The following is a 13,648-nucleotide window of genomic DNA, read 5'->3' as shown; positions in this document are numbered from 1 at the left end:
CAATCGGCACCTTTCAGGGGGGAGGGGGGTGCAGTTACCTGGATAATCCAGGTAACTGCACCCACTTCCGGGCTAGCTCTCTGCGGAAAGGGGCGTACGTTACGCCCCTTTCCGCAAGCGCCCGCCCCCTTCAGCAAGTGCCCCGCTGCCTGCTGGGAAACACACAGCTCCCAGAGGCAGCGGGGACCGTCCGGATTGCGCCGCGCGGCTCGCGCATGCGCAGTAGGCAACCGGGAAATGAAGCCGAAAGGCTCCATTTCCTGATTCCCATACCCAAGATGGCGGCGGCAGGACCCGACAGACGAGCGAGCGATCGGCTTCGGGTGCCGACATCGCGGGCGCGCTGGACAGGTAAGTGTCACTATTTAAAAGTCAGCAGCTGCAGTATTTGTAGCTGCTGGCTTTAAAAAAAAAAAAAAAACGCGGAGTCCCGGTGGACTCCCGCTTTAAAACTGTCCTATTCACTAAACAGTTGAATTTTCCTCAACGACAATTGGAAGGAATGAAATGGGTTGCACATTTTGTCAGCCTCATATATGTTCGCTTTTGGCATGAGGCAATTGTAAGTCGATGGGCTCCAAAGAATGATTTGGATATGCCACAGCTTTTGAGCAGTTACCCAGATGCAGACGTCAAAAAATGTGCTTTCACAGTTGCCAAGAGATACCTTTGGTATCTGTCAGAAACAAATGTAGGATTGGATTTTTTGGATGAACGTATTACTCAGGCTGTTAAGGAAAATTTGACAAAAAATTTAGAAACCAAACCTGCAAAGAAAAAGGAAGTGAAAGGATTAGAGGGTAAAAACATGCTTTTTGAAGGAAAAGACCTGAGCCTTTTCATTACTAATAAAACAAAGACGTTCTTTGAATTGTTTGAGATCAACAATGTGACAGAATACTGCAGTGATTCTCTAAGAAGCCATGCAAAAGCTCTTAAGGTTGTCAGTGATACAGAGGAAAGAGGAATTGCTCTGATAAAAAAGTATAACAAATCGGTCATTGATGAACAACAAAAACAATTCTTGTTGAGGGTAGTCGAGCATCACAGAAAAGTGTGCAACCTCTAAATATTATCCAATCTTTCTGAAATTTAGCAAATATATCTTTTACATCACTCAAACTTGGGGCGTAAGCAAAGTCTGCAAAAATTTTACAGTTTATTTTTTTCCATTAGAAAATGAAACACCCTACTGGCACCCTCACTCGCACTAACACCCCCCCCCCCCCACCCCACCCCCTGTGGGATGGAAGGGAAGGCGACAATTAGTGGCCTTACCTTAGGAGGCCGATGACAAGGTGGTGCTGGATCTGGGGTAGGGCTCATGGAGGAGGCTGTTGCTGCCCCTCTGCCCCTCCACCTGCTTCTCCTCGTTCATGCTTGCAGAGGGAACAGCGGGGGCCATTACTTTCCTCTCCCGGCCGTACAGGCTTTGTTTCTCCTCCTGCGGGAACAGGAAGTGGGTACTGAAAACATATTGGCCGGGAGTCCTAAGACTTTCTGATTGGCCGGGAGGAGAAGCAGAAAGATAATAGCGAATATTAATTCACTATTGTCACACAACTGAGTGGGGCTCTGTGCCCCAAGCCCACCCTTTTTTTAAGCCAATTAGAGCCTCAGGCTCTAATCATGTGTTTAAAAAAAATCCCCATTGAAATCCATGTGTCTGGCACCCTGTATGTATATTAGGGTCCGGGCGCATGGATTGGGGGGGGCACCTCCGCTCCCTTAATGAAGCGGCCGCCACTGCTCTTAGACATAAGTGAGAAGTTAACTCTTAAAGTGTGGGCACAGCCCCGTTGCAAAGGAGAACTTATTTTTTCCCAGAGTTGGACTTTAACCAACTAACCATTGCACATACAAGGCCATTTCTAAATGAAACAACATAGCACTAGCATAAAAGCCAAATGTCCACATGTTACAGGACACATTAGAGTGTTACAGTGATCATATTTAGAGGCAAATATAGCAATTGCAATGCCAAATGACCTTTATTAGCAATAATTTGTTTTCTTAATGTTGAAATCCTGTTGCTTCACTGTATGTTAACAAGATGTTAGATAACTCATTTGGATAGCTCTGAAATTACTGACTGTCAGTTTAACTTAACAACTGCTAATTTTACTGACCTTCACAGGTTGGTGGCTCAGGATCCCATCCATAAGAATAGCATTGAATTAATTCAAAACCTTTAATTAAATAATTTTCCTTACAGGAGAATTGCACCACATCCCGGTCTGCATATGATGCTTTTACAGGGTGGAAACCACCATTTTCCATGTTTGCCAACTTTCCACACGATGATTCTAAATCAAAGCACAGTTTTAAAATAAATGATGCAATATACTACAGTTTTTTTTTGTTTGTTTTTTAACAATCGGGATTATTTTGTTGTAGTCAATGTATTAAAATACAAAAAAAAAAAAAAATTACAATGATCAGAGTAAACAATAACAAGGTGACATGGTATGATATCATTAATGAGATATACTGTACATTAAGGTATATAGTAAAACATTAACATCCAGCTGCATTCCAGAGAGGGAGGTGTAAACAGTATAGCAAAAGGGAAATCCTACTACAGTGCACTCAGAATAAAGTAAGATTACTTTACTCTAGTGGGGGAGCGAGGGACAATGTAAGGGGTGCACTCATTGGGAAGTCCACAGCTGCCATACCTTCTCGTACTTCCAAGGACATCCATGACTAATGTACGTTCATTTGTAAAGAGGTAGCACGGCATCAATCATGGCTTCCCAGGACGAGAATGTTGGAGGTGTGGGAGAAGACTAGTTACAAAGGATAATTTTTTTGGTACAGAAAAGTAAGTAGGAGATCAATAGTTTGCTGTGGTGAGATCTCTGAGCATCATCAGGAATGCCCAGAAGGGCTAGCTCCGGGGAGACAGGGATCTCTACCTGTAGTCGAGTATTGAAAAGCTCAAAAATATAAGACCACAAAACTATGATCTTAGGGCTCTCCCAGAACATATGGAAGAAAGTACCCAGCTGCGTCCGACCGCGGGGGCAGTGGGGGTCCCTGTCCGGATATATCCTTTATAACCTTACCAGGGTAAAATATACACAGCGTAAAATTTTCATTTGGATCAGTTTATCCCTAGAGGATATGTATTTTAGGCCGCGTACACACGCGGGGACTGTTTGCTCAACTTTGTCCGCTGAACAGTGTTTCAGCGGACAGTCCGCTCGTGTGTGGGCTTTCAGCGGACAGTTTCAGCGGACAGTTTGACGAACAAAGTTTTTCGGAAATCCCGAAAAACTGTCCGCTGAAACTTGGTTTGAGCGGACAGTCCGCCCGTGTGTGGGCCAGTCCGCTGTACTTTCGAAATGAGCGGACTGTTCCCACCCGGAGAAAAGTCTGCTCATTTCGAGCGCGTGTCAAGGTGGGCGGGGCCCGCGACGGAGACGTCGCGGGCTCCGCCGCCTGGAATGGACTTAAAGGGGAACCCCAACGCCGAAAAAAATCGGCGTGGGGGTCCCTCCAAAGTCCACAACAGACCCTTGTCCGAGCACGCTACCCGGCCGGCCAGGAAAGGGGGGCGAGCGAGCGCCCCCCCCCCTCCTGAGCCGTACCAGGCCGCGTGCCCTCAACATGGGGGGTGCCTTGGGGAAGGGGGGGCCGCGCGGCCCCCCCACCCCAAAGCACCTTGTCCCCATGTTGATGAGGACAAGGGTCTCTTCCCAACAACCCTGGCCGTTGGTTGTCGGGGTCTGCGGGCGGGGGGCTTATCGGAATCCAGGAGCCCCCTTTAATAAGGGGGCCCCCGGATACCGGCCCCCCACCCTATGTGAATGAGTATGGGGTACAATGTACCCCTACCCATTCACCTGTAAAATAAAAGTACCCAAAAAAAAACACAACACACGAGATAAAATATTTTATTGCACAGCTCCGGGGGTCTTCCGTCTTCGGGGGTCTTCTCGCCGGACTCCTCCGCTATCTTCTTGTAGCTCTTTTGCTAGCGGAGGAGTCCGGCTTTCTTCCTCCCCGCCGCCGGCCTCTTCTCCCGACTTCGGGGGTCTTGTCCCCCTCTTCGGTTCTTCTGCTGGGCCACCGCGCCTTCTTATAGCTCTTTTACAGGCGGTGGCCCGGTCTTCTGTCGCCGCTGTCGTCGCTGCCGCCTTCCGTTCTTCTTCTTCTTCTTCATCTTCTTCTTCTTCTTCTTCTTCTCCAGGAGATGTTGACACGTCGCTCTCTCCGGCCGGAATGGCAGAGCCGCGCTGCGCGGCCACTTATATAGTGACAATGGGGCGGTGTCACATGGTATATGTCACATGGGTTGATGTCACATGGGGACTATGACATCGTAAGGGGGCGGGGTCACCATGTGACCAACCCATGTGACATATACCATGTGACACCGCCCCATTGTCACTATATAAGTGGCCGCGCAGCGCGGCTCTGCCATTCCGGCCGGAGAGAGCGACGTGTCAACATCTCCTGGAGAAGAAGAAGAAGAAGAAGATGAAGAAGAAAAAGAAGAACGGAAGGCGGCGGCGACGACAGCGGCGACAGAAGACCGGGCCACCGCCTGTAAAAGAGCTATAAGAAGGCGCGGTGGCCCGGCAGAAGAACCGAAGAGGGGGACAAGACCCCCGAAGTCGGGAGAAGAGGCCGGCGGCGGGGAGGAAGAAAGCCGGACTCCTCCGCTAGCAAAAGAGCTACAAGAAGATAGCGGAGGAGTCCGGCGAGAAGACCCCCGAAGACGGAAGACCCCCGGAGCTGTGCAATAAAATATTTTATCTCGTGTGTTGTGTTTTTTTTGGGGTACTTTTATTTTACAGGTGAATGGGTAGGGGTACATTGTACCCCATACTCATTCACATAGGGTGGGGGGCCGGTATCCGGGGGCCCCCTTATTAAAGGGGGCTCCTGGATTCCGATAAGCCCCCCGCCCGCAGACCCCGACAACCAACGGCCAGGGTTGTCGGGAAGAGGCCCTTGTCCTCATCAACATGGGGACAAGGTGCTTTGGGGTGGGGGGGGGCGCGCGGCCCCCCCTTCCCCAAGGCACCCCCCATGTTGAGGGCACGCGGCCTGGTACGGCTCAGGAGGGGGGGGGGCGCTCGCTCGCCCCCCTTTCCTGGCCGGCCGGGTAGCGTGCTCGGACAAGGGTCTGTTGTGGACTTTGGAGGGACCCCCACGCCGATTTTTTTTCGGTGTTGGGGTTCCCCTTTAAGTCCATTCCAGGCGGCGGAGCCCGCGACGTCTCCGTCACGGGCCCCGCCCACCTTGACACGCGCTCGAAATGAGCGGACTGTTGCCTTGTGTGTGGGCGAGTCCGTTCATTTCAAAAGTTGCGCAGACTTAGTACGACGAACTTAGTTTGCCGTATTTGTCCGCTCAAAAAGTGCCGTGTGTGGGTGTGTTCGTTCATTCAAAAGTTTGAACGGACTGTTTGACGAACTTAGTTTCGGCAGACAGTCCCCGCGTGTGTACGCGGCCTTAGTGTTTAGGCAGACAAAAACAGCTGTAACGCTAAAGGGTTAGTTCACTTTTACACTGGACACCCTCCCCCCACCCCCCAGGTCTCTGCTGTTCTTAACTCCAGGGTTGCTGAACTGTCAGCAACCCCAGCAGCCAATCCAGGGATTTGAAATCCTCACTCTTCTCCATGCAACGCTTTGGGGACAGACCTGATTGATTCACTGCAATGGTGCTGGTCAATCAGAATCAATCTGATCTACCCCGGAAGTGCTACATGGAGAAGAGTGGGGATTTCAAATTCCTACACCTTTGGAGAGGTTGTGGGGGTGCTGACAGCTGAGCATCCCTGCAGGTAAATACAGCAGGAACCAGAGGGTGAGGAGGGGGTCCAGTGTTAGTTCACCTTTACATTTGTTCGGTAAAGGTTAACTAACACTTTAAAAGTGTCATTCCATTCAAACCTGTTCTGGCTCCCTAGTCTAAGCATTGAAGTGTGATCTCTATATCTTTTTAAGTTGTGGCAAGATAGTGATAACAGTCTTAGCAGAGGTAGTAGAGAGTGACTTGTTTAGAATGACACTTTGCAGATCATAATGGGAAATGAATCCAAAGCTTGTGCAGATCTTGGCAAAATGGAGGATCAAGCTTAAGAATCTGTCCTGGTCAGCCCAGCCCCCCTTAACAAACTAAGAAATGGTATAAAAATCAGAATAAAAAGTACATCAAACAGATTGACTATAAAGAATTTTTGTATACCTGCACCTGTCCCAGTTTGATCTCCTTAACTGGAAATATCCCAGAATGAGGTGAAGCATATTAATTAACTGTGAATCTGTGCGATTGAGAATGCAATGCAACTTACCAAGAAAACTGTAATAAATTATTGCCTAGTTCATAAAAGTACAATCTTTGAGTGGCACATAAATTGAACAGGACTGAAGTCACAAGATTGATTACAAAGGATATTAGTATATCTGCTCCCGACCCAGTTGGTCTCCCTCAAATGGAAATAAGTGTGGTGAAGCCTACTAACTGCGAGTGTGTGTGTGATTAAGACTGTAATACATGTGCAAGGTATAAAGAAAACAGTAATAAATCATTGCCTTGTTTATAAAAGTATACTCAGGGAGTGGTACATAAATTGAATAGGACTGAAGCCATAAGACTGATTGTGGAAGATCGGTGCAGTGAATTTCATTAACTAACTGTGACTGTGTGCGATTAAGATTGCAATACATGTGCGATCTATTAAGAAAATTGTAACAAATTCATTGCCTTGTACATAAAAGTATAACCTTTGAAGGGTACTTAAACTGAACAGGTCTGAAGCTATAAGATTGAGCATAAAGGATTCTTAAAGACTGCACCCGCCCCAGTTTGCTTTCCTTAATTGGAAATACCCTGAGTGTGGTGAAGTTTACTAACTAATTGGGAGTGTGCAGGATTAAGACACATGTGCAATATATTAAGAAAACTGTAACAAATTACTGCCTGGTATATAAAAGAATAATCTCTGAGAGGTATATAAATTGAACAAGAATGAAGCCACAAGATTGATTTTAAAAGATTCTTGATATTTGCACCTGCCCCAGCTTGTTCTCCTTAATGGGAAATACCCCTAAGCTTACTAATTAACTGCGAGTGTGTGCGATTAGGACTACAATACACGTGCGGCCTGAAAAGAAAACTGTAACAAATTATTGTCTTGTACATAAAAGTATAATCTTTGAGTAGCACATAAACTGTACAGGACCAAAGCTAAAAGACCAATTATAACAAGACTCTTGACATCTACACCCGCCTCAGTCTGTACTTCTTAATTGGAAAAGCCCCTGAGTGGGGTGAAGTTCACTAACTGTGAGTTAGGGCGATTAGGATTGCAACATATGTACGATCTACTAAGAAAATTGTAACAAATTATTGCCTTGTACATAAAAGTATAATCTTGCAGTGGTATATAAACTGAACAAGACTGAAACCATAAGGATTTGCTGATAAACTCTAGACGCAACTTAAATATGCAGAGGACTATTTGGACTGCTTGATGAGTACTTGTCCTACAGATCTATCGAGATGAACAGTGTCTCCCTCCCCCACTTTTTTTTCTTTCTTTTTTTTTTTTTATATTTTTCTCTCTCTCTCTGACTTTAATGAGCTATGAAGTGGTTCCATACAACTGTCTACTGAAAAGTACACTGGGAACCTCAATTCTAACATATTATTGGACCAGGGAACTTGTGAAGCAGCAGAGGAGTGGACCCCCTTAAGAAGAGATAGAAGAGAACGATGGTGTGAAAGCAGTCTCTATATTGGCTTCCTGGTAAACTACTGGAGGGGAGGGGAGGGGAGGAAGAGAACCCCACGGTAGAAGATATAATAGCTTACAAGGAAACATATAGGCGGTGTATATAGGATGCCTAAAGACATGGATAAGAAGAAACCACAGCCAAAGAGAGAAACCAACCTGGGGAGGAAGAAAAAATTTGTAAATAAAAATCTCGGTATGAGAGGCAGAACTTTAGAGACTGAGGCCGCGTACACACGGGCGGACTGTTCGCCCAACCTTGCCCGCTGAACAGTGTTTGGGCGGACAGTCCGCTCGTGTGTGGGCTTTCAGCGGACAGTTTCAGCGGACAGTTGGACGGACAAAGTCTTTCGGAAATTCCGAAAAACTGTCCGCTGAAACTGTGTTTGAGCGAACAGTCCGCCCGTGTGTGGGCCTGTCCGCTGTACTTTCGAAATGAGCGGACTGTTCCCGCTCGGAAATTCCGCCCATTTCGAGCGCGTGTACAGGTAGGCGGGGCCCGCGAAGGAGACGTCGCGGGCTCCGCCGCCTGGAATGGGCTTAAAGGGGAACCCCAACGCCGAAAAAAATCGGCGTGGGGGTTCCCCCAAAGTCCACACCAGACCCTTGTCCGAGCACGCTACCCGGCCGGCCAGGAAAGGGGGGCGAGCGAGCGCGCCCCCCCCTCCTGAGCCGTACCAGGCCGCGTGCCCTCAACATGGGGGGGTGCCTTGGGGAAGGGGGGGCCGCGCGGCCCCCCCACCCCAAAGCACCTTGTCCCCATGTTGATGAGGACAAGGGCCTCTTCCCGACAACCCTGGCCGTTGGTTGTCGGGGTCTGCGGGCGGGGGGCTTATCGGAATCCGGGAGCCCCCTTTAAGAAGGGGGCCCCCGGATACCGGCCCCCCACCCTATGTGAATGAGTATGGGGTACAATGTACCCCTACCCATTCACCTGTGAAATAAAGTACAAAAAAAAACACAACACAGGGGAAAAAATATTTTATTGCACAGCTCCGGGGGTCTTCCGTCTTCGGGGGGTCTTCTCGCCGGACTCCTCCGCTATGTGTGTGTAGCTCTTTTACTAGCGGAGGAGTCCGGCTTTCTTCCTCCCCGCCGCCGGCCTCTTCTCCCGACTTCGGGGGTCTTGTCCCCCTCTTCGGTTCTTCTGCCGGGCCACCGCGCCTTCTTGTAGCTCTTTTACAGGCGGTGGCCCGGTCTTCTGTCGCCGCTGCCTTCCGTTCTTCTGTCGCCGCCTTCGGTTCTTCTGCCGGGCCACCGCGCCTTCTTGTAGCTCTTTTACAGGCGGTGGCCCGGTCTTCTGTCGCCGCCTTCCGTTCTTGTTCTTCTTCTTGTTCTTCTTCTTCTTCTCCAGGCGATGTTGACACGTCGCTCCCTCCGGCCGGAATGCCAGAGCCGCGCTGTGCGGTCACTTATATAGTGACAATGGGGCGGGGTCACATGGTATATGTCACATGGGTTGGTCACATGGGTTGATGTCACATGGGGACTATGACATCGTAAGGGGCGGGGTCACCATGTGACCAACCCATGTGACATATACCATGTGACACCGCCCCATTGTCACTATATAAGTGGCAGCGGAGCGTGTCCCTGGCATTCCGGCCGGAGGGAGCGACGTGTCAACATCGCCTGGAGAAGAAGAAGAAGAACAAGAAGAAGAACAAGAACGGAAGGCGGCGACAGAAGACCGGGCCACCGCCTGTAAAAGAGCTACAAGAAGGCGCGGTGGCCCGGCAGAAGAACCGAAGGCGGCGACAGAAGAACGGAAGGCAGCGGCGACAGAAGACCGGGCCACCGCCTGTAAAAGAGCTACAAGAAGGCGCGGTGGCCCGGCAGAAGAACCGAAGAGGGGGACAAGACCCCCGAAGTCGGGAGAAGAGGCCGGCGGCGGGGAGGAAGAAAGCCGGACTCCTCCGCTAGTAAAAGAGCTACACACACATAGCGGAGGAGTCCGGCGAGAAGACCCCCGAAGACGGAAGACCCCCGGAGCTGTGCAATAAAATATTTTTTCCCCTGTGTTGTGTTTTTTTTTGTACTTTATTTCACAGGTGAATGGGTAGGGGTACATTGTACCCCATACTCATTCACATAGGGTGGGGGGCCGGTATCCGGGGGCCCCCTTCTTAAAGGGGGCTCCCGGATTCCGATAAGCCCCCCGCCCGCAGACCCCGACAACCAACGGCCAGGGTTGTCGGGAAGAGGCCCTTGTCCTCATCAACATGGGGACAAGGTGCTTTGGGGTGGGGGGGCCGCGTGGCCCCCCCTTCCCCAAGGCACCCCCCCATGTTGAGGGCACGCGGCCTGGTACGGCTCAGGAGGGGGGGCGCGCTCGCTCGCCCCCCTTTCCTGGTCGGCCGGGTAGCGTGCTCGGACAAGGGTCTGGTGTGGACTTTGGGGGAACCCCCACGCCGATTTTTTTCGGCGTTGGGGTTCCCCTTTAAGCCCATTCCAGGCGGCGGAGCCCGCGACGTCTCCTTCGCGGCCCCGCCTACCTGTACACGCGCTCGAAATGGGCGGATTTGCCTCCGCCTTACGTGGGCGAGTCCGTTCATTTCAAAAGTTGAGCGGACTGTTTGGCAAACAGTTCGTTGAAACAGTCCGCTCGTGTGTGGGCAAGTCCGCTCATGCAAATTTTGAGCGGACTGTTTGCCGAAACTGTTTGACGAACAAGGTTGGGCAAACAGTCCGCGCGTGTGTACGCGGCCTGAGCCCAAAACCCCAAAGGAGAGCCGAAATATGAGTACAATCCATAAATATCTAACAAAAGAGAGTAGCCAAAAAGTCTGGGATCGGAAAAACAACAACAGGCGACTAAAGAAAAAAAAGGCCCTGGGAAAAAGGAAAGGGAAATACAGGAAAAATCTAGAATAAATACCTCGATGGAAAGTGAAGTAGAGACAGGTAGAATGGAGGAACAAAGTATCAGCGTCCAAATGCCAACTAAATTGGAAATAACAGATATGTTCGCAAGATTAGAAAATTCCACCAAGACAGAAATCGCCACAATGCGGACCTACCTACGCCATTTGTTGAAGAGGGTAGAGGAAACAGAGGATAAGACCATTAAGCAAGCCCAAGAAATAAAAGAGTTAAAAATACAAGTTATATCCTTGCAAACTGGTTAGGGAGAAATGTTATACAAATTGGAAAATCAGGGAACCAAAGCAGACGTCTAATCTAAGGATCAGGGCTCTTCCAGAAGATAGAGGAGAAGATTTGAAAAAAATAATGAATACAATTTTTAGCCCCCTCCTGGACAGTAGAGAGTATGCAGAATTACAGATAGACTGAATACATAGGATTAGGAAACCACCAGCGCAGAAGTACTGCATAATGGCGGCCATGTTCGGAGTTACACCCTAGGATAGGAGATATGCAGGAGGGTAATGGAGAGGGACAAATGCGAATCAGGACCCGGAAAGTGGCTAGGGGAGGGAGGGTTGGGATGGGGTGAGGGTGGTTGGGGAGGGAATGGGGAAGGGAGGGGAGGGGGAAGGGAGGGATAGGGAGGGGAAGGGAGGCCAATTAAAAACAACCATAATCACAGATATAGATACATCTATCATGAGAATAGGTAATAAACAATTAAACCATGACAACAATTAATTTTTTAACATACAATGTATGAGGGCTAAATACACCAACATAAAGGCATAACATTTTGAAATAGATTGAACAATATAGGGCCGGGGTGGTCTTTTTACAAGAGAAACACCTATCACACGAAACTATTCTCAACAATTTTAAAATATGGTACTATGGGGACTCAATGAGAAATAAGGCAAAGGGGGTAGCAACTGGAATAGGTAGAGGGGTCCGATTTTCTGTAGAGGATAGATTAACTGACCAGGAGGGAAGATTTATCTTCCTAAAGGGGAAGTTATATAGAATGGAGTGCACATTAGCAAATATATACTGCCCCAATAGAAATCCAATAGGCTATTTGGGTGAAGCCCTGGGAAGGTTGATGGAATTCAAAAAAGGGAAAGTGATCATAGCGGGGGATTTGAATATTTGTATGGATACAAAACAGGACAGTACGTCCCGTGCACAGGGGACAAGGAACGCTCAGCTAAAGGCGATAAAACAGAAATTGCATCACAATCAGTTAGTAGATACATGAAGAATACAACATCCCAAGATATGGGATTACACATTCTACTCCCCTGTGCAAGGGACGTACTCTAGGATTGACTATTTATTGATCGAACATAGAATGCTAGATATGGTAATATCCACAAATATAGAAATAAATACACTATCAGATCATGCACCGATGACCATGAAAATTAAGATCTCAGAAGTCCAGAGACAGTTGTACTCGTGGAGGTTAAATGAGGACCTACTAGATAAACAAGGAGAAGAGATAATAAAAAAGGAGTTAAAACAATACTTTAGCTTAAACGACACCAATGAGATTGCGGAGAATACTTTGTGGGAGGCCCATAAAGCCTATATAAAGCCCCATACACACTATCAGTTTTCCTGCTGATTTTTTCCTTCAGGTTTACCAAAACCATGTAGTGCAAGGGCCTGCCTGATTGCATACGAACTGAAGCGCCTAAGGTTTGACCTGATATTATATGGTTTTGGTAAATCTGAAGGAAAAACTCAGCAGAAAAACTGATAATGTGTATGCCCTTGTACACACGGTCGGATATTCCGACAACAAAATCCATCGGATTTTGTCCGAAACTGGTGTTGCATACGCACGGTCGGACAAAGTTGTCGGAAAATCCGATCGTTCGTAATGTGATGATGTTATTTCATTACGACTACGTTCAGGCTACTAGCCAATAGCTTTGGTCTTATAATTTGATCTGAGCATGCGTGGCACTTTGTCCGATCGGAATTCTCTACAAACGATCAGACAAAATTTTATAGCCCAGCTCTAAAACTTTGTCGGTCGGATATTCCAACGGAAACAGTCTGATGGAGCCCACACACGGTCGGATTATCCGACAAAGCGGTCAGATCGGACATTTGTCGGACGTCGGAATGACCGACCGTGTACAAGGGCTAAGAGTCTTAAGGGAAATTCTGATCTCATTGGGAGCTAGGAAAAAAAAGGAAAGAACAAAAAAAAGGAAAAATTAAAAGAAGAAATATATTTACTAGAGCAGGGACATAAACAACATAGAGGGCAAGATCAGGCACTGTTTCAAGAATTGGTAATAAAGAGGGATGAATTAAAAGAGTTATTAGAACAGGAGATAAGAAATCTCTTCAATAAAATCTCAAAAGAAAAATATCAATGGGGAAATAAAAATAGCAAAAGCTTACCAATGATGTTAAGAAAAAAATCAATAAACTTTTTATAGAAAAAATACAAAATAAAAAAGGGGAAATGATCCATAATACTAAGGACATAGCGAGGATCTTTTGAGACTACTATGAGTTATTATATTTAGTTAATCAGAAAGGACAAATGGAAGTAGGAAAAAAAGAGGGGATTAAAGAATATTTGAAAAAATCTAAGATGCCCGGTATAACGGAGGAAAGAGCAATTTCCCTTGAAACACCTATAACAGTAGAGGAGATCAATCAGATCAGATTTACGACTCATTAACTTAAAAAATGTAAAGAAATTTTGACCCCAAAACTCTTTACATACATGAATGGATTGGGAACCAGATATGAGATGAGTAGAGAAGCCTTATTAGCATCAATTACCATCATCCCAAAAGAAGGCAAAGACAGTGCCATGTGTTCAAATTATAGACCTATATCACTGCTAAACGAGTACTGGCGGGGTTGGAGAACACATGGGTGGGGGCAAAGAGCGAGGGGGAGTGGAGATCACAGGGGTGGGGAGCAGAGAGCACTGGGGGGGAACTTGAGAGCACTGGGGGGGGGCAATAAGAACAGGGGTAGAGAGCACGGTAGGCTGAG

General features: G+C 47.8%; 1 protein-coding gene across 2 annotated transcripts in view; it reads right to left on the bottom strand.

Moving 5' to 3' along the window:
* F13B (coagulation factor XIII B chain) overlaps positions 1-13,648 on the bottom strand; it is a 125,067-nt gene that overhangs the window by 41,382 nt on the left and 70,037 nt on the right. For both annotated transcript variants that reach the window (XM_077452705.1, XM_077452706.1), the window contains exon 5: positions 2,130-2,306. In XM_077452705.1, the coding sequence (XP_077308831.1) occupies positions 2,130-2,306 (177 nt within the window). The remainder of the gene's footprint in view (positions 1-2,129; positions 2,307-13,648) is intronic.

Source organism: Lithobates pipiens, unplaced genomic scaffold (assembly GCF_037356315.1).
Source record: "Lithobates pipiens isolate NorthernLeopardFrog02 unplaced genomic scaffold, aLitPip1_a1.2 Scaffold_23, whole genome shotgun sequence".
In the NCBI taxonomy this organism is placed as follows: domain Eukaryota; kingdom Metazoa; phylum Chordata; class Amphibia; order Anura; family Ranidae; genus Lithobates; species Lithobates pipiens.
The sequence above is the reverse complement of the archived record's forward strand: the minus strand, read 5'-3'. Positions and strand labels throughout refer to the sequence as shown.